Consider the following 27858-nt stretch of genomic DNA (forward strand, 5'->3'; position numbering starts at 1 on the left):
TATTGACAAATTTAGGAGGAAAATTGCGAGCACAATAATCTATTTTTAATTCATTTTATTGAATTTTTAAAAACCTATTGATGATTTTCATAGCATACATTAATCTCTATTTTTTGAAGTGGTATATTTTAAGAGCTAATGAACTTTAGATACACTTTTATGTTGGCTATGGCTCAGTGAAATTCGTCCATTGCCACTCATTAATTGAAACCATTCGGTTTTGAATCTTCATTTGTTTTGTGTTTTGTTACACCCGAAGCAACTATTCAACCATTTATATGAAGTAGTTGGCCGGTTTGTCGCCAATTGCTGCAGATGGACTGAAATGCTATCAGTTTTTTTGTGGCAAAGGAAGAAGCCAGCTATTAAATGAACATGTGAAGAATTAAAAGAGGATGTCATCAGAGCCTTTATGTTTGCGGGATCGTTCGCGGTTAGGACTCATTGAATGAATTTCACATTTTCATTTTTGAGACATGTTCTTTATTATTACGTGACTGTGAGCGTTTTAAACGCGGTGAAACTTTTATTGCGGGGAAGGAATTTGGTGATGTTCAATATTAATTGTTTATCATTGTCTTTTTATAGGTAGGTAAGGAATTTCCACTTTCGCTATGTCCTTGGTGGTAAGCCAGGATTCCAACCGTCCGTTGAAGGAAGCACTTTTAGATGCATTAGAATGCATTCTATCGCCCACCCAGGAAGTCAGGAAGGCAGCAGAGGAGAGAGCAAAAGTGTTAGAAGTGACCGAAGGTATGGGTGTTACGATTGATGGCTCATCAGTACTGTTTCGGTTCAATTATATCACTTTGTTATCACTATTACTTATGCCTATAAAGTATTATATTACTGCTGTATGATTACAAAGTTCACAAATTGTTGGGGTACTGCGCTACTCCCAGAATTGCGCTTATTCTTTTGTTGCTACCATTGTGTTAGATAAGTAATGAGAAAGTGATTTAATTACTTTGCAGACTACGGAGTGCAATTATTAGAGGTTGTACTCGATCCTTCCTACAGTATAGCAGTTCGCCATTTGGCGTCTGTTTTATTTTATCAATACATTGACGACCACTGGATGCCCTCTAACATACAGATCCCAAATCCGGAAATGCAAGATGAAAAGAAGGAAAGGATCAAGCAGTTGTTGCCCCTCGGTCTTAAAGACCCGAACAGTAAGGTAATGTACAATTTGTTTATATGGATAATTTATTTTAATATTTAACTCTAGGATGTTACAATAATGCATTTAATGATAATTTGCGACACATATACCTCGATTGGAGAAGTCGTGAATCCAAATTTTTTTGAAGTAACAATATAACTGTGCAGTAGCAATTGAAGGATAATTGGTACTATTTAACATAATGATCAATTCACTATCGCTCCTCTTTCAAATAATCATTTGTACTTTTTATCAACAGTAGGAAAATAGTTTCTTATCATCATATTTATACAGAGATGATCAATATTTTTAAACTTTTTACGCAGTTAATAAGTGAATTTAATGCACATTCCATGTCACTTCCATCGATGTTTCTTCTTCTGTCAAAACAAAACTCGGCTAAAATACCTTATAGTTCCTTCTGTTAAAAGTTTTTATTTTGTATTAGATCGTTAAATTAACATGTTAATGTAAAAGATGTTTTATGCTTTTCCCCTTAGTATGTCAAGGGATTAGTGTTTGCTAAACAGCAGCGGTTCAGGAACATTTTTCATTGTGGATAATATAAATAGGTTGAATGGAAAAGGCTGAAATAGAGGAGACGTGTGGCTAGCAAGGGATGACTAGGGGTTAACCTTTGGATTTGGTAATTGTCTTAGGGACACCAGAGGAAGAATTGCATTTAGGAAAGAAGCTTTCACAAAGATGAGGGAGTTTATGACAGTGAAGATGAGTGAGGTTGTTAAGAAATTGAAATTGAAGGTACATCCTAAAATAAATGTGGTATGTTTGATAAAGAGAATGGGAAGAATAATTATATATTTTATTTATTTTGGCCATCAAAAGCCATGGAATTACTCTCTGACCTAGTCATACACCTCTCAGAAGTACAAGAGTGGTTTGAAAACCCCATGCAAAAATGAAAACTACTTAATTTTTTGGGGTAACCCTTAAATTTTGAACATATTATTCTTGTATGCTTGTACCTTTTGGTCCAATATTGCTTCAATTGGTTGATCTCTTCCAAAAAATATGATTGTCCCAACTCAGAAAAGTGTTTTTATCTCATGAAACCTCTTTGCCAGCCTTCACAGTGGAGAATGGGTAGTATTCCAAGGGAGCCAAATCTGGAGAATAATAGGATGATGAATCCTAACTGTTCAATTATGTGGCCACAGCCGCAGGGGAGTAAACTGTTGTGGCATCATTATGGGAAAAGACAGTCTTGTGGCCCAATCCTAAACATTTTTTATGCAGCAAGATTTCAAACCAACCTATAATGCTGCATAGTATGCACTTGTCATAGTTGGTCCCTTTTCTAAATAGTCGGTGAAGATAATTCTTTGATAATCCCAAACAATAGTTTTTGCTTCCATGCTAACTTAATCTTGCCAACTGAAAGAGCAGTCTTTGTCTTCTTTAGGGTAGTCTGACAACCCAGTGCTTGGGCTGTTCCTTGGTTTCAAGATTGTAGTAGTATGAAGTCTGTTCAAAAAGTTCCCAAACTTTTTTAATAGCATGCCTCCAGTTTGTTATTATTTAATCAGCTTGGAGGCAATGTCCATGGTAACTTCCCAACTTCAACCACTTTGTTGATATCAAGTTTTGTCGATTAGTTATGGCCGTTTATGTGATGAGGTGTTTGTGAAGTGCGTCAAAAAATCAAATCCATGGAATTAGCTCTTGGAAGGAGTAGTGTTGTTCGGTGAAATTCTGCATGAAACTCAGAAAATCCTCCCTGAAAACTTTTGAGTTTATTACCAAGGCTTATTGCAAGTATGCTATGAAACGTACGACATGTTATTAATGGTTTCCCTGATTCAAAAAGTGGCAGTAATCAGTGGAAGATGATGAGCATTGCGGAAGACTACCACATCGAGAAAGTAAATGTTTTTGTTCATAGAAATCAATGTTTGACTGTCAAGGAATTTGCAGAAGAGTATTATGTCTTACTTTGTTTGTGCTATGAAATCATGACTAAAAAATTGAGAATGCCTAGTTGTCACTGAATTCGTGCCTCACCTAATGATAGTAGACCAGAAAAAAACAAGAGACGAGTTGAAGTCTGTCAAGAACTGTTTGATCAAGCTGAAAAGGATGAAACCTTGTTCTCTGATCATAACAGGTCATGGGTTAATGGATATGACATTAAAACAAAAGTGTGATCTTCACAATGGATTTGTGAAACATCCCCAAAAAAGCTTGGCAAGTTTGCTCAAATGTCAAGGTAATTGCTAATGCTTTTTTCAATGCAAATGGGGTTTTGCGTGATTAATACTTAGCTTAAGGCCTGACAAATAACTTGAGGTTATGATATGCCTAAAAGTGAGAATCAGGCGAAAACGGCCTAAACTTTGGAGGAGCAGCAAGTGGTTTTTTCACAAAAACAATGCTCATTCATCTCTCAGAACTTGTGAGTTTTAGCCTAAAACATGACTGCTGTGCTTCCCTACCCACTCTACTCACCAAACCTGGCCCCAAGTGATTTTTTCCTGTTCTCCAAACTAAAAACTCTGCTCAAGGAAAAAGATTTGTCACTTCCAGAGGTGGAGAAAAATTCGATGGAGGAGCTTATGAGCATTCCAGGAGGACTGTTTCAAAAAGTGGAAACAATATTGGAATAAGTGTATACATTGGGGAGGAGGGTACTTTGAAGGATCCTGACCAATAATTTGTTTGTGAAGTATTTTTTTGTTATAAATAAAGTTAAGGAACTTTTTGAACTGACCTCGTACAGGGTTCGTCCGGAAAATAAGTGTACTGAGCTCAGGAAAAAAAATTTATTACACTTTTACATATCTTTAGCTAATATTCCTCAAAATAGGACCCTTGTGAGTCGATACACTTGTTCCAGCGGCGTTCCCATTCCTGGAACGCTCCCGCGAAGGCATCATCGGGAACCTCTCGAAGACTCGTCGTCGACCTCTTCTCTGCCCTCCACAAACATCTTGTGCCACCGAAAGATCATGTTTCTGGACATGGCTGACTCCCCGTAAGCCTGGTTAATCGTACCGACAGTTTCGGTAGACGATTTCCCAAGCTTTACCACAAAGTTGATGGAATAACGCTGCTCCAAAAACTTCGGCATCGCGTTCCGTGACGTGGGTCGAAGCGTGGAGGTTTGCGTTAACAGAGCTCCTCACTACACCACAGCACAGAGCCAACTGCCTTTTTCAGCGTCGCTTGCCAACATACCCCCCTCCAATCGCAGCCCGTCAGAGCGGTGCTGGGCACGCCTGGAGCGGCGCGCCCAGCCCAGGAGTCAGTACACTTATTTTCCGGGCGAACCCTGTACGTCCATGTTATGAGCAGAGTAATGAAGTGACACCTCATGTCCTCTAGATTTCGCTGAAACAGTTAAAATTCGATGGTAGCGTATGTAACATGAATTTGTCTTTGAATGTAAGCAATTGTGGGGTCTCATTTTGCAGATATCTTTTTACTGTGTAAATTGTGATGGCAAAATAATGTGTACCCATTCAAATGAGATGCCTACAGCATTAGCAATCTTATACACCTTAACTATTCTATCATCGAACTCAATGGACTCGATCAATGATTACTGCAGTGGTGACCTCAACAGGGTGTCCAGATTGTTTAGCTACCTTCTGCTCTTATAGCAATCGAAAAATTTTAAATCCACTGATAAAACATTTCACTTAATGGTGCAGATTCACTGTCATATTTATCAAATATCTCATTAGTCCCTGTGTGCATTTTGTCTTTCAGAAAATAATGTTTAATCAATGCATGGAATTCTCTTTCATCCATGTTTTGGAAATCATTCGACTTTCTGGTTTCCCACAAATGCTAAGCACAGGGTAATCAGCTGGTATGGGTGAAAATAATTTTGATACACTCCAGTGGTTCTTACTTTGGCGGCTTTACAGAGTTTGGCTGGAGAGTTTTCAAACTACCTTCATGTGTAGTAAAAACGTTTTTATGTAGAAATACATTCATGTACTTTGTTTCATGCTAATAGAGCAATGAGACACTTATATAAAAGATACATTTCAAAGAACCTATGTTTTTGGGTTCATACACAATGACTCAGGTTGCCTTGGGTTTACTTTTTGAGCTTTGATGTTTTACTTTTTTGTTTTTCTTATTCACTCTTATTTTAAAATAGTTTTTCATTGATATTTTTTTCCTAAGATGTTCATTTTTATAGATGGCTGGGTGTGAATGTTGCATTTACAAAATGTGTGAAATGCTCACGTGCCCACATATTGGTGGGTAATGCACTCCACTGTCTAGTCCAAAGATAAATAGCTTGAATCTTATAGAGAATGAAATTGTTTTGCTATCATATAATGGGTTTTCTTTGGGTGAGTTTTCTTTATTTGAATCATTTGTGCTGCATATGAAATTTTGCGTGTCCTGCCTCCTACAATTATCTCCAAAATGACAACATTTTAAGGATGTCCGTTGTTTTCAGAAATATTGGCCAATCTTTTTTATAGGAGAGAAATGAGTTTGACTCTCATTTTGTATATTCTGTGCATCTTGCTTTTCAGATTCGGAACTCAATAGCGCATAGTATTTTCGCAGTTGCTTGGTGTGATTGGCCCAATAATTGGCCTAATCTATTTGACACACTTTTAGTATACCTAACCAGCGGCGATGAGTATGCCGTCTATGGCTGTATCCGCGTAATTCGGGAAATGTGCCAAAATATGGAGCACAAAATAATTAGTGCTTCCCATTTGATTTTGCGAGAAATGAATGAAATTGTGAAAAGCGATCAGGTAAGGGAAGTGACTTATCTTTATCTTCTTCAGTATAAAATAATCTTTTTCAATGTAAATTTTGTGTTAACTTTCCATTATTTTGGGTAAGGGTGTAATCTCTTGTGAGAAAATTGTGTGTGAGAGTTATGGAATTTCAGTTTTCCCTATCAAAAGTGGATGTAAATGGGATTATGATTTTAATGTAAACAAAAAGATTTTGTTTAGCATCTTGAATAATGCTTGAGTAATATTTGATAAAAGGCTCTACTTTCTTCTTCACTTGGAAATTATGGATTAGCAAAAGTGTTCAATATCCATCTCATATCTAATTCATTTCTACTTCCCAGAGATTTTCATCTAAAGTACGAAGCAGGGCTGTTGAGGTTTTTGTGTTATGTGCTTCAGCAGTCTTGAATGAGGTGAAATTTCATAAAAGATCACCATTGAAAGGGGTAATAAACCAGTTGTTGCCCAGCTTTTATGAAACGTTGGTAAAAATCCTTCTCCTGCACGAGTATACTAATGTTGATATTAGAATGAAGACACAAGTAGCCAAAGGTATGTTTTAATCTAATGCATTTCTGATAAGCAATTGAGAAACACATGAGATATGATTTGTCTCAGTGTTAGTTGTGTGATATTTTTCCAAATTCAGTGATTAACCTTCTGCAGTTAACCATGAAAGACTTCAATAGTAGTTGAAATTAATGAGAATATTGTTCGCAGATAAATAGGATTAATTTGTGTGTACCTTTGTTTTGCTCACTTTTAGCTCTACTGAAACTACTAAAAGAATCACAAAAGAAGGTGATAGGGTGGCTTCCTCAGCTACTCCCGGCTGTCTGGCAAACCCTTACATCGTCCGCAATGGACTACTCATCTTCTGTAATAGCATGCATTGAAGAGGACCGCAAGTCTATAGACTCGGATGGTAAGTTGTCATCCTAAGTGTGCAAATAACTCAAAATTCCTAATGATTTATTTTTTGTATTGCATTTATTTGTATACATTCAATTTCAAATTCTCTTTACAAATAAAAAATGTGAGTCACTCAGCAGCTTAATTTATGTTATGAAAATTGTTATACAGTGAAAATTTGCTCATAAACACATACAATGTCAGAGTATGACTTGTAAGGCTGAAGTACTATTGATTTACATGAAAGAATTAAAATTAAACAGGATATTTTCTATGAAGTATTCTGACTTAACTGTAACGCATGAATGGTATAATTGGATAAATGGAAAGCTTTGCTTGGTTTGCAACATGACCATGAGAATATATTTCTGGAGAGCATTGGTTTTTTGCACTAAAAAATATTTGGATTATATCCAGACAAGTGTTTTTAAAGAGATATTTGCTCTTAACAGGCACATTTATGTGCTCCATTGATAACTCTTCCACAACATCATGAGAACTCAACTAAAGGCTGTACATTACAGTGTTATACACAATACATGTGGTTAAAATATTTAAATTAATAATAAAAAATATATATTTACAGTGTAAATCGATTAAGAAGCCCTCAAAGGAATGGGAACGAGCTCCCTTTAATTGCCCAAAACAAAAAATTCCCCCTCACTGTAGCCTATCCCAGGAACCCTCTTTTCTGCATACTTCTCAGCCCCTCTCCGTGCCTTTATTTTGAGAGTTATGCCCTTGAAATCTAAATTTGATGTCGGTAAAGTAGCATTCATCATAAAAATTAATGTTCTACCCTATAACTGCACCCTAAATTTCATCTAAAAAATACAAGTACGTGCACTTATAATGTATAAAAGTTTTTCATAAATAAACCCTGTTTTTACTTTTCTTTGCACTGGCCTCATAAAAAATTTAAATGAGGTTTGTGCCTACCCTAAGTACATAGTTATACTTTTGATTTTAACAGACGAGGCCTGAAAGCAAATGGCTGTGAATTTTTTGTATGAAATAATATTTTAAGGCTTAATTGAGAGAGAATATGTGACTGAATAATTATTTATTTATGAGGGTAGTCTCTAAAGGAAATTCTCAATTTTTTCAGTAAAAGAGAAAAAGAAATGTTTATTTTCAACAATTGAGGCATTATTTTAAAGCTCGAATTTTCCTCTTTTTTTTGACATTATCACCATTTCAGTCAATGCATTGTTGGAGGTGCTGGGACAGATTGTTTATGCCCATACATCCCTGCTTGCCATCATGTTGTGAAGGAAATATTAGATCTTATCTTGCACCTCGCCATCAATGCTGAAGCACCTCCATATAAATGTTCTCTCCACATACTACATTTGGTATTCACTGAGGACCAATTCTAGACACTAGGGTGTGTGAGTGATAATGTCTCATCCAAATCATTGAAAAAGAGCAAGGGTTTTAGGGGTGAAGTGGGAGGAGGCATTGTTTTGGATAGGGCTGATGGCCTTGTGCAACATTTCTCATCTCTGATTCATTATCATTCGTCTGAGTTGTTTAAGTATCTCACTATACCTGTCGGGATTTATTACGGTCCCAGAAGCCTTTGAGCTGACCAGCAGTATCCAGTTTCAATCGCGAAACAGTTACCATGACTTTGCTGGCAGGGCGTCCTTGTTTGAATATTTACAGCTTGCGCAAAGAGGAATGATATCTCTCCCATGATTGTTATTTGATCTCATATGTGAAGTGGTACACCCCGATTTTATTACTCATTACAAGCAATGATGATGAGGCTAAAGATAATGTCCTAGGTCTGCCCAATGACATTGACCCCAGCTGGTATGCAGTGCAATAAAATGCAATTTCTAAAGCTAATTCCTAAAATATACGGGTAGGTATTTCATCGGGCCTGGAGGATTTATTAGGCTTAATGTTTTGCAGGAAATATTTTATTCCATTGTTTGAGATTTCAATTTTGAGTATCAGTTGGCCAATTTGGTAAGCTATAGGAGACATTGGTGAAGATGTTCTGGATTAAGGAATGTAAAGAGTTAGCCTTTTCCAAACTGGTGGTTACTGTTTTGCCATAATTGTTTTTGAGTAAATTAATTGTTGACTTATTTCCCTGTACCTCTCCGACGTATAAACAAAATACTTTCAGATTTTCCATAAAATTTTCCTCTAATCTTTTCCTTTTGAGTTTCTGCATTATCTTTCATAAATTGACCAGGAAGGAACTAGGTGACTGTTGAGCAAGTGATATCAAGGAAGTGGTTCCGCATATCCTCAGTTTTTAGGTGCTTACTATCTTCCTTAAAGCTAACAAATTGACTTTGTAACATGCATTTTAGACTAAAATAGTTCCCTTCTTTTAACAACTAAATCCTTCTCTTAGGCTTATTATTTCTGACTCCATGTTGCGAAACGGGTCCAACGAATGCTACTTCATTGTGAAAATTGATATCATCGAGCTGCTTAGCTAACAAATGTATATATTTGATATCTCTTGCTTTCCAGGTGAAATAATAGGCATTGAATCTCTGATATTTAGTATATTTGACTTCATATATTATTTGGTCGAGACGCCAAAGCTTCGCAAAACTGTGGCTCATGCATTGCCGGAGCTGTTTTACTATGTCATATTTTATACTCAGGTTACTGCTGATCAGGTTAGTTTTTCTTAAATTTTATTTTGTGATTGTATTCAACTTCAGTTTTTGCATGCATAGAGATAATTTATATTAGTTATGAAACCGTAATTACAGTTTGATAGTAGTTAAGTCTGTATCATATTTATTTACCTGTAATCAGTTACTATTTTTTTGGAATCACCTGCAGGAAACTTTTTTTTACCCAGATAAGATACAGTAATTTAAAATATACTCATTCAGCCAGGGTGAATAGAAACGTAGCATTTATTTTATTTGCTGTAAAAATGTCTTTTAACTTTGCCTCATCAATGATGATATGTATTACATATTTTTATTTTACTTTCAGGCGAGTACTTGGAACACTGATCCTAATCAGTTTATAGGGGATGAATCAAGTGAGTCAAGTGAATCTTACAAGTACACCGTGAGATTAGTAGCCCAGGATCTGTTATCTGTGTGTATATTTAAATTTTTTAGTGTCTTTGTGTTATAATTTATAAGAAATCCAAGCTACTCAATTCCTTTGACAATATTTTACAGTCACTCTGTGAAAATTTCAAGATAAATTGCGTGGAAGCCCTTATACAAGCAATTTCCAAGCAATTGCAGGAAGCATCTTCAAAAAAACTAGCCGGAGATCCAAACTGGTGGAGAGTGCATGAAGCGTGTATGCTTACCCTGGGAAATTTTAGCAGCCTGGGGGACAATTTCTCAGGAGCTCCTCTTTGTGATATCCAATCTTTTATAGAAAACATTGTCATTCCTGATATGACTGCAGAACGTAAGTTTATTTTCCTGACTAAGTACCTTTTCATTCTTCTCACCATTGAATGATTTATCTTTAATTTTCTCTCTGGTTTATTAGATGCATAACTTAGAGTGGGTGTTACTCAAATACTTAATTACAGTCATCATGTTGACATTGTGTGAAAATCAGGACCTTGCTTGCATAGTTAACATATGCAAGTATAACATTTGTAGATCCATCTGACAGAAAATGATTGGGGTGTTTTCCTCCTTCTACAGGTGTTATTGTCGAATTATTACTTTATGTTCTGCTTTCTTGATTGTAATGGACTTAGTTATGTTTAAAGAAGCTGTAGGAAATGCCATCAAATTAACTTAAGCAAAGTCAACTGCTAGTGTACAAATTTCAAAGTGCAAGCATCATTTGCTTTGATCAGGATTAGATTGTTGGTTGCAGTCGGCATTGGTTGCAGGGACATGTTGGTTGCATGTGAATCAAATTTTAACTGTGAAATAGACTTAGCCTTGGCACATTGGTTTAAAAACCTTAAACATTTCAATTCTATAAACTAACTGATAGTGAAAGCCATATAAAATTATTCTTTTGGCCTTGTAGTATAAATTTAAAGAATTATCTATTTGGAAATTTGGAAATATACCATAATTCCTGGCCCTTTCTTTTTAATTCCAAATGTGCTCTAAAATCAGCCTAGATCTAAGGGGCCTTGGTTATAATTTTGGTATATGAGTGCAAGCCAATTTGCCAGAAAAATACTTGCTACTATGTATTTTTTCCCGCATCAGGGATAAAAAATGGTTGTCATTATTACAAATGTTGATAATATCACTATTGATATTATCTAAATATCAGTAAGTTGTAAGCAAAATTGTTGTCATAAAAGTAACTTGATCTTTTCCGCCTGAGACGAATTTTTTTGTAAACTCTGACCTGAAAAATCAGTGTGTCTTATGGGCTGGGAAATATGGTAAATTTCAATCATCAATAATTAAAATGTTACCAGTGATTCAAAAAGGGCTGATGTAACACCTACATTTGAAAATGGAAACAAGGAGGAACCAAGTAATTACAGACATTTCTGTGAAATCCATATCATACAAAGTCATGGAGCATATAATTCCTCTTTCGAACTTAGGCACCTTGATTGGTCCAGACTTATCGATGAACAATCAGCACCATTTCCTAAAGTGTAAATCCTGGGAGAGACCACTTGTGCTTTTTCAATGCAACATTCAGAGTGTAAAAATCATTCGCCTTGACTGGGATTCAAACTCAGATCCCTCAATATCCAGTCGAGTGCTTTAGCCAGTTAAGCTATCAAGGCATCCTCTTAAACTCTGAAATTTTGGGGATTTTGAAGGAAGAAGATGCTGTGATGAAATACCGTGCATACAATGTCACAGGCATTCGTAGTCGTGCACGATGCACCACAGTCCATGAGGCTAAAGCCAACATTTAAACACTTAGGTTGTTTATACCTTGACAAAGATTCGTGCCATTTGTTCATGATATCTTTGTGTCTATAGATAGTAATGTTCCAGTGGATGCAGTTTTTCTAGATTTAAAAAAAATTCATTAAATACATCATAGTAAACTACCCACAAAGCTAGAAGCCTATGGCATGCATAAAAATACCCTCTGCTGGATTAAAGACTTTTTGAATGGTCGCGTCCATAGGGCAATCATAGATGCTGTTAGCTCTAATGCAGTAGAAGATACTTCAGGTTTTTCCCAGGGAAGTGGTATTGGACCTCTTTTATTCCCTCTCTATGTTGGCAATATTAACTCCATGGTCAATTTCAAGATATGTTAATTTGAAGCAGTGGTCTATGGGAATGTAATCCTGAGGATAAAGTAGCATTTAGCAGGTGACCTAAATGCTAAACAACATTGGTGCATTTCTTGGCAATTAGAATTAAAATTTTAAAAATGTACAGAAATGAATTTTTGTTATAAGGGTAATTCCCTCCTGAATGTATACTGCATCATTAATACCAATATAGACATTGTAGACTCAGTAAACTACGTACTCACCTCTCCTGGGTGAAACATATGAGGGTCATTTAATAAGTAAAGAGACAAATGCTCTCATTTAAAAACATTTCAATTAATCTTTACCATGTTTTCAAAGTTGTTAGTTGGCAATATTGGAATGACCTCTGATCAACTGTTAGGTTAAGGTATGTCAGCCTTACCTCCAAATCTTCAGTTAACCATGGCAAGTCCACTAGAAGATTGCACCTTAGAAAAGCAGTGCTCTGTCATTAGAATTTTAGTCACAGAAGGTGTAAAACCAGGTGGATCCATCACTATGATCCTATGAAGAAAAGTGTGGATTGGATACACACCAGCTCTTCCATTCTCAAAAAATTCAAGGTTCTACCCTCCGTTGGTAAAGTGATGCTGTCCATTTTTGGGACTCACAGGGTCCAGTCGCAATTGCGATTCTGCGATTTTCTTGAAAATTAGCTAACTATCAATGGGAGGAGAGATCATGTCAATAAAAAGGGAGAGGTTTAGTGTAGAACAGATGTAGTTAAAATGCCACTTTTTTTAAATTTTATTATCCTGAAGTAAGGAAAAGCGTGGCGATTTTCATAGGATGAGGTTTAAAAAATCCAAAGTAATTGGATCAAGTGGTGAAAAAGTCCCCATTCCATGAACTCCTGTTTATCTAAGTGACAGTCTCCCATCTTTGAGCCAAGATATGATCCTTAAATTGTAATTTTGTGATCATATGACCCTTGAGCTTTTAGATTTTTGCCACTTTGTGTGATCCTTAATCTTCCATTATAATAAATGAGAATGTTTAACATTAAGCATTCTGTGAAAACTTCCCAGCTATATTACAGAATAAATGCTACATTGTATTTCAATGGGTAATTAAATTTAAATTTTTTAGTGAATCCTTCTTAATAGGTTTAATGCTTTCGATTTCTGCCCAACTGTAAAATGTATTCTCATAGAGTTAATTTCTTGTAAATTATTTTCGTCTGAAATTTCTCCTGAAACTTAAAGATATCATGAAATGTATATTTCTAGAGATCTTAGATTTTCAATAGGAATAGAAGTAAGTAAACATAGGCTTATATGTCAACCTTTATTTTTCAGGCCAGCCTTTTCTATTAGGTAGGTGCATCTGGTTTGGCAGTAAATATACAAGTTTCCTCTCGCATGAGCTAAACTTACACTTTATTCAGGCTACAGTCAGCGCCCTGCAATTAGGCCAACATCCCTGTGTGCGAATATCTGCAGTGAGGTAAAGTTGAACATAATGTATTAATATTTTTACATAGTGTATAGTGTATTACAGTATCATTTTTGTGTATAAAGGGTATGAATGTGGAATAAAAGAGTATTTACCCTTAAACCCAAATTACCTGCTAAAATATAAACACTCTTAAATCAATCATAGGGTAGAGTTCTAAATATGCATATATTTCCTTGAAATCATTCAATTTGATGGTTTTAATTTTGAGATTTATAACATTAAAATATGATTGCAGGCAGTAATACTACCTTGATCAAAAATTTCCCGGAATTTATTCAGAAAATTAAAAATACAAGTTTATTCATCTAAATCTATATTGTCCCCTTCAAAGTAATCCCCATCGACTGCAACACACTTATGCCAGCGCTTGATCCAATCCTCGAAACATTTTTTATATTCGGTTTTCGGTATGTCCATCAGTGCTTCCTGCGATTTTTCCATTACTTCCTCTCGGCTGCTAAAACGCGTTCCCCGTAATGGTTTTTTAACTCGATTGAACAGAAAGAAGTCACAGGGAGCCAAATCAGGTGAATTCGGTGGCTGTTGGATGGTATTTGTTGCATTTTTCGTCAAAAAATTACGAATAATGATAGCACTGTGCGACGGTGCGTTATCATGGTGCAAAATCCACGAGTTTTCTGCCCACATTTCTGGTCTCTTTCGGCGAATTGCTTCACGCAAACGTCTCATAACGCCCAAATAATACTCTTTGTTTACTGTCTGGCCTTCTGGCAAAAATTCATGATGCACTACACCGTTGTAATCCATGAAAACCGTCAGCATTGCCTTCTTTTTTGACTGAAAACGACGTGGTTTTTTTGGTCTCGGCTCATTTGGTGAATGCCATTCACTTGCCTGATGTCTGGATTGCGTGTCGTACTCATAAACCCACGTCTCGTCTCCAGTAATGATCCTTTTGATGAATGTGGGATCGGATTCAGCCTCGCAAATCATGTCTTTTGCGACGTCAACACGGTCTCTTTTTTTGCGTGAAATTGAGGTCTTTCGGCACCAACTTTGCTGCTACACGACGGAAACCCAAATCATTAACCACAATGTCTTGGGCGGATCCATAGGCAATGTTCAAGTCCTCCGCTATTTCTCTGATGGTTAATTTGCGGTTATTGACCAACATTTCTTTTACTTTATCAATTTTTTCACCGACTTTCGATGTCGATGGTCTGCCACTGCGTTCATCATCTTCGATTGACTCACGACCACTTCTGAACCGCTCGTGCCACTGGTAAACGACCGTTTTTTTTAGAGAATCGTTGCCGAAAGACTTTTCCAACATTTCCAACGTCCGTGCGCCACTAAATCCGTTTTTTACGCAAAATTTAATACAAGTTCGTTGTTGCAAATTTAAATCCATTTCTGAAATTGTAAAAAATCGCCAACACACACAGAGATAGATGTACTCTTGGCTACGTAACTTTTGCAAATGTCAAGTTATGACACTAAGATTTAAAGGGAATATCAACAACAGATGTACCAATTTAACAAAAAAAAACAGAACTCAAATCGGAACGATGGGAGCGCCACACGGTGGTTATTCCGGGAACTTTTTGATCAAGGTAGTATGTCATTTTATTATTTTATTTTATGCAGCTTGAAAATAAAATTCTAATGGAAACAATTTGAGTTATAAACAGACAATTTACATGGATGGTCCAAGCATAACAGTGTCATATTTTTAGGGAAATAACATTTATAGTCACACAAATCTTTAACTAACAATTGTGCTTTACAAGCAATCATGTTTTCTACCAAAAATATTTTTGTGTGTGCATGTTTGTATAGAGGAAGTAAAAAGGGAGTGTTAATTAAAAATGACCTTCTTGAACATTTAAAATGATTTTAGACTTTTTTGTGGATTGTACAAATAACTTAAGGCTATCAATAAAAAATTATCATACTTACTTAATGGTCAATGTGCAGATTATGGTAAAATAGAAATATTCAGTGTGTTTCAATGGGATTATTGGTATTATACCTGCTAACGTGAATTTTAGATTAACACAAGCTATACCATAAAAAAACATTTACACCTTAATCAATCCAGAGGTCGGTTTGGTAGGTGATGGTAGAGTTCACCCAGTACTATGCTCGGCGGCATGTGAAATTCATACATCAGGGTAGGGGGGCCAGTTCCTTTCCCTGTGCCGGTTATGGTTTGCCAGGAAGACCTGGTCCCCAAAAAATCACATAGCCTGCGTGGAGCTGCAGGTGCCCGGAGTGGCTTGCCCGGGAATCGAACCCGGGCCCTCCGGTCAGTAGTCCAACGCTCTACCCCCTGGACTACCGCGACTGTCACAGGCTACACAACGGTACAATAATGAATTTTCTTGCTTCTGCCCATAAAACATAACCTGACTTCTGAAATTAAAATTTGCCCCTGTTCAATTCCACATGCTACTTTTTTCCTCCCTTCATTCCATCCAGTATTCCTATCTTCTTCCTCATTTACCTAAATTTCTTCCTCAGTCACAGTTTTTAACATCCCATTTCCTATCAAAATGCTAAGCTTTTATCTTTCCTGCCTCCTTTGGATTTCTCCCGACAATCTCTCCTTCCCAACCATGCCTTTGATTTCCTTGTTAATTTTTCTTTCTTGCAATTTCCTCTTTTTTATCCTTTTTCACCCCCACATTTTTAAACCCCGCTATCAACCATTTGTCCCATCTTCATTCTCTTATTGAAGATCCTGAGAACCACTTTAGCTGGGTACAAAATCAAACTTATTGTTCTGTAGTCATCACATAAGGCTGTCCTTCCCATTTTTTTTAATAAGAACTAACACTGATTTGACAAAATCTTCTCTTTCCCATTTAGTTCTTTAAAATATTCTTTCACTTAAACCTTCTCTGGTTCAACTAAAATTTTCCTGAATTATCTTTGATTATTATCTCAGATTTTCCTTTCTTAATTCCTGACCATGTTTTGACCTTTTCTTGGTAAACTTTCCATGTCCTTGCACTGCATCTTCCACTATGCTTCCTTGGCTGTGTTTGTTTCCTGCCTCAGTTTATAATATATTTACATAGGACCCTGGAAGCCACCACTAGGGTATATGGACTGCTTTTGACACAAAATACTTATTGCCCCAATTGCAGATAGACAACATTATTCTGTTCCCTTATCATTTGTGGGAAAAATGACATCTAAATCTATCTGTTCAACGCTTAATCTCGCTAATATTATTTACAAAGTCTCTCCTACCATAGTACAATTGGACTAATGGTATATTTTCAACGTCATCGCTAAAAAGACGTAGTTCCAACTTATGCAAAAGATTTAATCTGTAATTCAACCTTCTTTTCTCAACCTAGCTCCTCCAATAATTTTAATGTGCCATTCAGTTTGACATAACAATGTTTTACAAATCTAGCTCCTCTACTCTGCAAATGATGTTGCCCAGCAATCAATCCAACTTCATGAGGATCCCATGTACAAACAGTATATTCTAAATGAGTCCTAGACTATTTAGCTGTTTGTACTTCCGTCTACCTAACCTCATGTTTACATTCTTCCATTTCCAGTAAAACCCTTGTAGGTGGGAATTAAATCTGCAACCTCTGGGTTGGCAGGTGAAAATGTTACTGTGCTACCATCAGGGCTGGCAAATATTATTATCTTCCCTCGTTGACTCTCTTCCTCTCACTTCTATATTACTCTATAGCTATCCCGTTATCCTTCCATCTCATCTCAGACATCCCTAAATTATCTTTATTTCTTCTTCCCATATCTTACTTGTTCGGCTCTCTTTTGTGCTTCTGGAGATTGTGATGGTGTGGTGGCTAAGGTACTGGCTTCCCACCCCGAGGTGGCTGATATTTTTCAGTGGTATCCCGATCCCTACTTGAGGTGCTTTGTGGAGTGCACTTTGAGTGAGTAGACCATCCGTCAGATGGAACGTTAAACTTTGGACCCCTTGGCACCTTTCATTGAGGATAGGCTAATACTGATGGCGGGTTTCCCCTCATCCTTTACTGTCCATCCATTATGGCACAAATGATCTCAGCTGTCGGTCAACTCCCCTAAAACTGCTGCTGCTACTTGAAGTGTTTTTTAAAATAGGAATATGTCCCTAAAAATGATGTTCTGTTCTCCATTGTAAAGTATGATGATTTACTTATGTAATTAAGGAAAAACAATAGAACATATTAAGGAGCTATGTGGAAGCATGTTTTCACCTTTTGATTAGTATGATCATTCACTTAAATTATAATTGTTGGTTTTAACTCTCCTTTAGTACATGTGTTGTCTTTCTGATACCATGCCATTATTTAAATTACCTGAGAGATAATAATGCAGACTTAGAATATCGTAATCTATTGTTAATTTTAAATGCAAACTATTCTATTAGGGCCATGAAAGTATTGTAGATGCCTGTTTACCTTTTTTTGTGCCCATTCAATTCTATCGAACATTTAGAGTGAGCTGCTTTTTTTTCTACAGGCAAAGTTTTCCCAGTCTTCTGCTTTGGTTTATCCCTCATGATTCATGTGTTCTGGCAAATTTGGGATATGAAAAACGTTAATGTGCGTGTTCTACAATATTGTGTGAATTCTTGTTTGCTTCTACTTCTATATTGTTCTTCTGCAAGATTTTGACCCTAAGTTTTCCCTATGATTTGCATTCTTTTTTTCTAAATGCTTTTGATGTCTGTTTTCCTGTTGAGAAAAAGTGGGTCCTATCTGTACAGACATTCTTGTTTCATGACTATGTTGTTATGCCTAAGTTTTGTGTTTGGAGATGCATTATCATGGATATTTAGAGATATTCAATATGCTTTTCCCATTATTTTCTTCTGATTTTTTTGCACTTATTTTAAGTTCATTTTCGTGAATCATTTCACTGAGGTATTTAAATTTGGGACTTGATTGCTCTGTTTTGTTTCCATATATTTTTGGGCTTCTCTGTTACATGTAATTTATTCCATATTTGCAAATGATACTTGGAAGCTGAAATTTTTGGTGTTGCCCTTTATGATTTCAATCTATTTCTGGACTGTTAAGATTTTGTCACCATTGAAGCATACTGAATTTGCAACACCTATTATGTTGAAAATTTTAACTTTTAATTTTATTGGACATTTTTTTCATTTTGCTTATATTCTGTATTTACTCTAGGGCACTTGCTGGATTCTGTCAGCACTTTGCAAAGGTGAAGAACACTCAGATGTTGCTACCATTTTTGCCTCCCCTGACTGAGCCATTATTGAACCTGGCCACTTTGTATTCATATCCTGTAATGCGTTTGGTGTTCGAGTCCCTAGGAATTATCCTTGGGGTAAGTTTCTTTTTAATTTCCCAAACCAGTCTAAGATTTTATTTTTTGGTCATGTTAATATATTGATGATAAAAATGACTCATTATTTATATTGTCCTTTTCAGATTGATCAGAATCTAGCTGCATCTGTGGAATCTAAAGTGACACCATGTACAATAACGGTATTTCTAAAGTATAACAACGGTGAGGAAAAAAATAGAAATGGGTTTTCTGCTTTTTTTAATAAGTGCATGGATGTGGTTTGGTTGTTAGCAGTTGTTTTAGCCATTAAATTTTAGAAAAGTGAGCAATGTTTTGAAAATATTGTTAATAAATGTGTATACAGCATCAATTTTGAACCATTGCTACTATTGGGCTACTGCAACCCACCTGTTATATATTACTAATATAAAAATCCATACAAGACTGCCTTACCTATTCTTTAGAAACATGAGTTCCCAAAGTAATCTTTGTCTATGTAAACTGGACTTCTGTTTTGGGGTTTTCAATGATTTGATTGAAGCACAGAGCAAGTAATTGCCACGGCTCCAAAACTGAATTTAAGGGATGAATTTAATGTTGCCATTATGATCATATTTCTCTGTAAAAAATCAATTTGTAATGATATAATGTAAAAATATAGACAAATACCTGTATGATATATTAATTGCTGTATCTTTAAGATTAAAAAAAATATTTTCCCTCTAAATCTAGTGCACATATGTGAGAAGATATGTTACTTCTAGAACCAACCCACTATATTGTTAGTAGTCAACCATTAGGTAGGATTTGGATGGATGGATACTGAACAGTGATACTCTTTGTTGCCTTTCTTAACAAAGCACAGCCACATCTAACTCTACAATAGGCCCCTCTTCAATTTCTCATACTTCCTTCGTCCCTTCATCCTGTCCTACATGGCAATCCTATTTATACCCTTCCTCGTTCGCCTAACATTTTCCCCTCTATTGCATTCTTCAACATTCCATCACCAATCAAAATTCTCTGCATCCATCTTTCCCAACTTCTTTGGATTTTTCCCAACAACCCGCCCTCCTCCTCCATGATGCCTACTACTTCATTTGTTTTCCTATGATATTGGCAACCCTGATGAATTCTCTTGTTAATGAATAGCTCTAATAGAAAATTATCTTAAGTGTCTTTTCATAGCCTAACTTTCCCAGTGTTTTCATAGTTTGGTGAATGCTCACATCTTGTAAATATTTTGTAAATACAGGTTAAAATGACATATCCTTGAGACTAATGAAGTTTATTGCTATAATTGAATGAATTGAATACTGAACAAGTTTTTTTTTGCAGATCCTATGGTTACAATGCTTGTGCAGGATATATTTAAAACTTTCTGCCTTAATCCCTTGACGGTTGAACCGTTGCAGCAGAGACTGATTCCAACCCTAGTTACCATACTAAATGCACCTGATGACAAAGTCTCCCTGGGTATTTATTATTTCATTTATATCAAATCCTCGTAGCTGTAAGAGAATATCTATGGTAGTTATAATGTTGCTTCTTTCACTATGAACAAAAATGGATCATTTCATGGATTTGTCCCCAGACTTGTCAAGAGAGGAATCATTGTTTGCTATATATTTTTCAGATTTAGATAGTTTCATATTTGCCTGTTGAAAATTAAAGCTATACTAAGTTTTTCCTGATTGGTATCCAACTTATTGTTGTGATGCCACTGCTGAAGATATAGTTGACTAACATTGACTTTTTCCTGTAACCCTTGGTCATATAGGGGTTGAATTAGAACACTTTTATCATTTGTTGACCGAACTAGTCTTAAAGTAAGGAGGCTATCTGGTAGATTATTTATATGAGGAGTTAATAGTAATGGAAGTGTAAAGGTTGGAGCCTTTGGGTAGATAATATTTTACCTTTTTCATGCCTGAAACTTGATGTAATTAATATATACTTTGTAATATTTTTCAGGTTTGGTGTCTGTTACACTAGATGTTTTACAAACGGTGGTAAGATATTCCCAGAGACCATTTAGTAGTATCCTCATCAATAATGCATTTCCTGCTGTTGTCAGTTGTGTTTTGCGAAGTGAAGAAACTTCAGTTTTGCAGGTAAGGAATTCAACTAAAATTTTGTTTGCAAAATTAGCTTAATTCAATATCAATTGAGGTATTGATGTATTATGATCTTTTGCTTTCCCTGCAAATTGCTGTGGGAAAGGCTATTTGAGTCTTCCACTGTTCCTCCATTGATAACGCCAATGTTTTGGAAAACGAGTGGTTTTCCAAAAGACTTGTGGAAGACCTGTATATCCTTTTCCACAGGTATTCTTGTAGTTCAAAAGGCATAGTGTGAGAGTATGACAAAAGCTTTGTTGAATATTTGTTTTAAAGTATGCTTGTAAGTTGAAATTATTAAAAACTATGATAAGAGAATTGTACCTTGCCCTAATGTTTTCATTTGCTATACTTTTCAGAGTGGGGGTGAGTGTTTAAGAGCCTATATTTCTGTAGGTCCCGAACAGGTGTTTAATTTTCATGATAGTGAAGGACACTCTGGTTTGTCCTTGGTGTTTCAAGTGTTGGAGCAACTACTGAACCCTTTCCATAATGACAATTCAGCACTATATGTTGGTCGGCTAGCAATCACATTGGTCAACAAAGCCGGTACATACTTGGGTGATAATTTAGACCATTTTCTGAAAGCGGTGCTGAGTAAAATGCAGTGTGCTCAAACCAACTCTGTTATTCAGGTGGGTTCTTACTTCATACAGTCCGGCACAATCCTGGAATAGGGTAGTTCAATTAGTAATAATCAGTCTATAGAGTTACTCCGAAAGTTTTATTTCGGTTTTAGGTTCTTGATACTTCTAATGACTCTCCTGAGTGCTTTTGTGTGACCATGCATGCATGGTGTAATCTGAAGAAGTAAAGAAGAGGAAGAGTATTTTGTGTCAAAATTAATTTCTCCCCACCATACACCCTAGCGGTGGCTTGCAGGGTATCATATTTGTATGTATATATAAGTCAGCCATCAAATTTTACAAACGTTTTTCATAATTAATTACGCAGACAATCACCCATAAATTTCTATGCTTTAGGATTACTTGCTGAAATATATGCAGATTCAAATTTAGCAGTGTTAGTTGGATTAAATTCGGTTACAAGATAGTAAAACTGATAGCCCATATTTTGGGGCAATGAATTGTCATCCTCAAAAATCTGGGAACAACCTGTAATCAGAAACCATATAATTACTAGTCTGCATGTGATTGGTTGCGTTGTATTGTTAAAATTCAATGCAACATTCTTAGCCTTTGAAATTAATTTTAGAGCTTATCAAAGTATATCATGCCATCAATATCACAAGCTAAAGAATGGGTTTTTATTCACATTTAATGTGTATTTTATAGTAATATAACTTTTCATATATCTATAAGTAATTTTTTCTCTCCTTATATTTTGCAGTCTCTAGTACTTGTGTACGCTTACTTAATTCACACGCAGTTAGATGCTGTATTGAATTTCTTATCAACTGTCCCGGGTCCCACTGGAGAGTCAGCTCTTCAGTTTGTGCTCACTGAATGGTGTTCACACCAACACCTCTTCGGGATATGTTATGAAGGTAAAATATGGTGAGTACAATTTATTGGATGTTAAAAATTGTTCAAATATTTTATATGATTTACTTTTATAGATAGTTCTTTCTCAATTTTTAAGACAACTCCTAATTTATAACTATTTCAGTAAAATGATTGCTATAAATACAATGAATGAGATATTATGCATGCATAGTATGGGTAGTTTAATCTATAGGTGATGGCCTTAGATGCAAATTCCATAATACCTGGTAGCATTCGCAATTAAATCCAATCTGTGCAATTATGTGGGTTCTATTTACCTGGGCAATAATAAAGTTAACCAAGGTGACTGCCTTCGATGCATTTCATGTGCCACTGAGCTTAGTGATAATTTCCCTCTACTTATAAATCCAAATTTAATGTAACTGTTGATGAATTTTCATTACGGTCATTACTTCAGTTGCCTATGTTTATTAATGCATATCATGCATGCAGATACATAAATGGTTACTCTGCATAGACGCGAGGTAAAGGAAATGATTTCTCTCTCTTCCAAATCTATGATATATGTTCAATCAGAATGGGCTTGGGATATCATTGCATTTTTGTGTTTAAAATGTTGACTGGCTTCTGCATTTCAATGAAGTGAAAATTTCCCTTGTATCTGCATTGTTGTTGAAATGCCAGGCATGTTCGAAGCTAAGGGCCATTAGGTCATTAAAACAATATATTCGTTAAAAAAAGTTTTTATTGGTGGTTTTAGTATCTGTCAAACCTACTTCACTTTTCTACATAAATCACTGTTCACTTTGAATCAATTTCATATTGCTGAAACTTTTTTAAACCCTCAGCATGCAAGTTTGCCACTTGGAAATTGAACCAGTTGACAAGAGTGGTCTTTAGTTCTTTGGGATCTTTAAACCATTGTCAACCAATATACTATTTCAAGTAAAAGAAGAGTAAATAGTTGCTCTTAGACAGATAGTCGTTCAAAAATGCTCGTCCACTCAACATTCTTTGCTATTTTTGTTTGTAAGTAAGCTTTTTTGGTACTTAAATTTTATGCAATTTGTGATATCCAAGCTTTCCTGTAAGAATAGTGTATATAGTGATGCATCCTGCGAGAGGAAATTAATCTGCCAGAGCACTAATTGTTGATCAGATCACAGTTTTTGGTCCACCTGTTGAATGATTTGATAGGTCTGAATACTGAGCCTGCAACTTCGGACTTCATCATGCACATTTGTGCTACCATTTTTGAATTTTTGAGAACATTGTTTGAGTCTTAACTTCACTCAGTACTTTAGGTTAACAATCTAGGCACAACTCCTGATAGATTTTGGTAGCTGATGATGCTTTTGTACCCAAAAATTGAGTCATAGCATGTTTTTCACAACTGGCAGGAGCAGCAATTTTTGTGAGCATTGTTTTATGACTTTGCCATCTGACAAATGACTTCAAAATCAACATAATAACTTCAGTGGCTCTGACAAAAAGTCAATAAATGGTACTGCATGTGCACATCTTTTTTCTGGCCCGCTAATATTTAAATATAAGAAAATATTCTTAAATTTTCAATATGCCTTTCGAGATAACCTGCCCAACATTTTACACTGCCTAATTTTGGTGTTGTTAGACAGTGGGGTGCTAAATCTTGTAATATAGGTCAATATTGGCACACCATGTATGAAATGAAAATTTATCCAAGTTTTCTATTTACATAATTAAGTACTTCTGCTGGTTACTCTATGATAATGTTTAAGTTTAAGAGGAGAACTTTAAGTGAATGTTACATGAGGTGTTGCAATAAATTCAGAGGAATTCTGAAGCAAGTCAGAGGGTAATGGAACTCGTGAAAGTTAAAGGTCACTCTAATTTTATTTTGCAATTTTAGCACATATTAATGGATAAACTTCTTCTTACTTCTTAAGGCAATTTAACCTTCATAACAGTTAATCTCCTAATATTAGATTTCATTTGAGTTTCCTCAATTTTTTTATAAAAAGTATCGTGAAAACTTTCGGAATAATAGATTTATATCAGATATTGCTACTATGCATCAAAATTCTTCCAAGTACATCCCTTGAGTGTCAACACACTTTTGCCAGCAGCTTTTCCATGATTCAAAGGCTCCCTGGTAGGTAAATTGCGGAAGGTCCTTGGGGATATGCATGTTAACTTCTTTGATGGCACTTAAGGTCCAATGGTGGTGTCCTTAAGGTAAGATTTCACTTTTGGGAAGAGGAAATAGTCTGCTGGTGCAAAGTCAGGACTGAAAGGGGGTGGGGAATGGTTGTGTCGCGTTGCAGGTCTTCACAAGCAGACACTTAACTCTTCTTTTGGTCACCCATCAAGACCTTTGGGACAAGTTAAGCGCAGATCTTTTGCATTGCCAAATTTTCAGCAGTAATAGTATGCACTGTCATCTTAATAATGCCAATATGATCTGTGTGGTGCTTTGTGAAGGGCACTTTGAGTGAGTACGCCGTCCGTCGGATGGGACGTTAAACTTCGGACCCCTTGGCGCCTTTCGTAAAGAGTAGGCTAATGCCGACACCGGGTTTCTCTCCATCATTCATCCTTTCCTGTCCATCTCCTATGGCGCAAATGGCCTTAGCTGTCGGTCGCCTCCCCTAAAAACTACTACTATGATCTGTGTGATCTTCATGCACTGCTTGTAGTTGTCAATCCTTGACATCAACAGTGTCCAGCGCAGGACTAATCCTCCACATTCATGGTCATCTTTGAACAGCTTGCGCCATTTAAAAACTGCAGTTTGTGACATGCTTCTATCCTTGAACACTTGGCAAATCATTCCCAACAGAATGGACATCTTAACTAGGAAAATGTGTTATCAAGGAACTTCCTTACTAGATTCCTCTGTAAAATTAATTCCCATTGTATGGGGGATGAGGATGGCTATGCGGTGGCTTCCAACCCTGCAGGCCTATGCCATCCATCAGATTGGACATAATTTTGGAGCCCTTGGTGCAGTTCGTTAAGAGTGGGCTTATGCAGATGCTGGGTTTCTCTCCACCCTTCCTGTATTCCCATATCCTACCCCTAACAGATTACTCACCTATCCTTTCTGGCACAATTGACCTCTGCTGTCGGTCACCTCCCCCATAAAATACTACTACTGCTTGGTTAACTATCACTCATTTCATCATATGGTTGAAGCCAAGAATATCTGACTGCTAATAGTGCCTGACTGCTAGTCACCAATCGTGTATTCTCCTCAAAATCCATATTTTCAGAATAATATTTAAGTAGTGTAGTGCTTAATATCTTGCCAGTGATGGATGCTCTAATGAAAAAGTACTTCAGAAGAGGTCTATTGCTTGGTGAACACCAGGGTAAACCTCTAGCTGATTTTGGGCCTGTTATATGCAGTTAAACCCCACAGGTAGTTGTTGTAAGCAGTTCTGTGGTAGGTAATGTATCATTTTATGTCCTCCTGAAACTAGGGCTAATCCTCTCTGAGGCTAAACAGCATCTCCAGAAGATGCTTCTTTTAATCTATGTGGTTCTTAGAGTAACGTTTGTACAAGTAAAGCTGAGAAACTAAAAATACCTCCTAAATGGCTGCCTGAAATAGTTGAATTCAGCATATATCAATAGTATTTTTTCAACAGAATTTCATCATTATGAGAAAAACAAATTTGTACTTTTCCACAGAGTTAGTTGCTATGCACAATGTATTTCAGTCAATCTTCAGGTACAAGTACTTGTACCGGAAGATGGTTCATTGAACTGAAACGCATTGCACGTTACAAATAAATCTGTGGAAAAGTGCAAATTTGTTTTTCTCATGATAGTATTTTTCTCCAAATAAATTAAGAGAAGTCTTGACTGAGAATGACCCTGATAAAAGAATACAGGTATAGTGGACTTGATCAGGGCATTGCATGCTAGTGTATTCCACTTAAATGTCTTTACCTTAGGCCCACATCCAAACCTATGTAAAAAAATATGATTTTAATTTTTGGAGGGATCAAAGTATGCTTTAAGTCTGTATAAAATGTGATAAATTTTCAATCTGAGCAGTGTATTTTTTGATTCTCAGAACAGTTTGAGAAAAGAGGTGGCATAGGAGAAGGAATGCCCTTACACTGGATGAGTGCTTTTAATATAGGACTTTGTTGGAGTACTCTTTACCCTCACCTATTACAACCTGCATTCTGCTTGATTACATTAGAATGTAATATGCTAGAGACATTTTAAGTCTCCCACTTGTATTGTTAGAGATCTACATCTTAAACAATATCCCACAAGCCAGCACATGAGCATATGACAGGGGACTAGGGCAATCACCACCATTATTCTGCATAGAAGTACACAATTACTACTTTCTGGAACCCTGAATCAGTTTTTGGTATAGAAATGAGAATCACGCTGTAAGTAAAGGCTGTAATGAGTGCATTTGTGGTTTAGGAGGGCATGCTTCTTCTGCCAATGTTTCCTCTTGAATTTCTACTTCATGAGTTGTGTTATTTTTTCAGAGAGGGGCACAATGAATGATACAATTTTTTAAAGTTATTGCCTCTTTTTAAAATAGGAGTTTTGGGATTTGTTACAGATTTCAAGACTCTTTTGATTGATTTGATTTCATAGCCCATTATCATACTGAAGAATTAAGACCAGTTCTGCAAGTGTGGTGGCCTTGGCTAGGGAATGACAGGAGGTTGAAATGAAATTCAATGTAAATAGACCCATGAATCATCTGTTGAACAGCTTCATAATGAACTTTAAATTGGTCGTGTTTTTCATTTTTTGGAGTCTGTTGTATTGAAATAGTAGAAAAATTTTTTCTGATAGGGTTAGTAAGCAAGAAAAATTATTCATATTTCAATTGCTTCATTAAATTCAGCAATAATGAGGTATAAGAGTAACGTCTGCAAACATTTTGAAAAAATGCTAAATCTACAACTGCTGTAGCTTTCATAGAATATCTTCAGCATCCAATACATACAACTCATTTTCATTTTCTAAGCCACCATCATTTATAGCATATAAACAAGTACACACATTAACAAACACATTTATGTATATTTGTATATGTAAATAAACATGTACACACATGCATATCTGCATAAACATACTTATTTTTTTAATTGATATTTATTAGGATTATTTATTATACTAAATTAGGTACTCTCCTGAAGGATGAAGTTCTCATTGTTAGTATATTATTATTAATATTGGTCTACTACTACCTAAGTTGTGCTATAGATGGACACAGCCTATACAAGGGTACTGCTATAATGGTCTTAAATCCAATTACTTCCTTCCTCCCTTCATTCCATCAAACATCCTTATCCTATTCCTGGCCCTTCCTCACTTGCCTAATGTTCTCACATGTATCAGTCTTCAACATCCCATTGCCAATCAATATGCTCTGCTTCCATCTTTTCCACCTTCATTGGATTTTTCCACCAATCCCCCACTCTTCCCCCACCCCAATGTGTAGCCCTTTCTCATTTGTTTTTCTCTCTTTACATTTAACCTTTTCCATCCTCGGTACCCACATTTTAAAAGCCTT

General features: G+C 36.0%; 1 protein-coding gene across 1 annotated transcript in view; it reads left to right on the forward strand.

Moving 5' to 3' along the window:
• The first annotated feature begins 253 nt into the window (after positions 1-253).
• Positions 254-27858, forward strand: part of Ipo9 (Importin 9) — a 41794-nt gene continuing 14189 nt past the window's right edge. Inside the window, exons 1-16 of the mRNA XM_071582858.1 lie at positions 254-433; positions 589-753; positions 975-1180; positions 5683-5913; positions 6243-6453; positions 6668-6826; positions 9310-9461; positions 9790-9897; positions 9984-10224; positions 13321-13468; positions 18613-18772; positions 18877-18955; positions 20072-20209; positions 20708-20847; positions 21213-21488; positions 22204-22370. Of these exons, the coding sequence (XP_071438959.1) occupies positions 615-753; positions 975-1180; positions 5683-5913; positions 6243-6453; positions 6668-6826; positions 9310-9461; positions 9790-9897; positions 9984-10224; positions 13321-13468; positions 18613-18772; positions 18877-18955; positions 20072-20209; positions 20708-20847; positions 21213-21488; positions 22204-22370 (2555 nt within the window). The 5' untranslated portion in view covers positions 254-433; positions 589-614. The remainder of the gene's footprint in view (positions 434-588; positions 754-974; positions 1181-5682; positions 5914-6242; positions 6454-6667; positions 6827-9309; positions 9462-9789; positions 9898-9983; positions 10225-13320; positions 13469-18612; positions 18773-18876; positions 18956-20071; positions 20210-20707; positions 20848-21212; positions 21489-22203; positions 22371-27858) is intronic.

The sequence above is a fragment of the Hetaerina americana genome, unplaced genomic scaffold, assembly GCF_022747635.1.
Source record: "Hetaerina americana unplaced genomic scaffold, ioHetAmer1.1.p SCAF_12, whole genome shotgun sequence".
NCBI classification, from domain to species: Eukaryota; Metazoa; Arthropoda; class Insecta; order Odonata; family Calopterygidae; genus Hetaerina; species Hetaerina americana.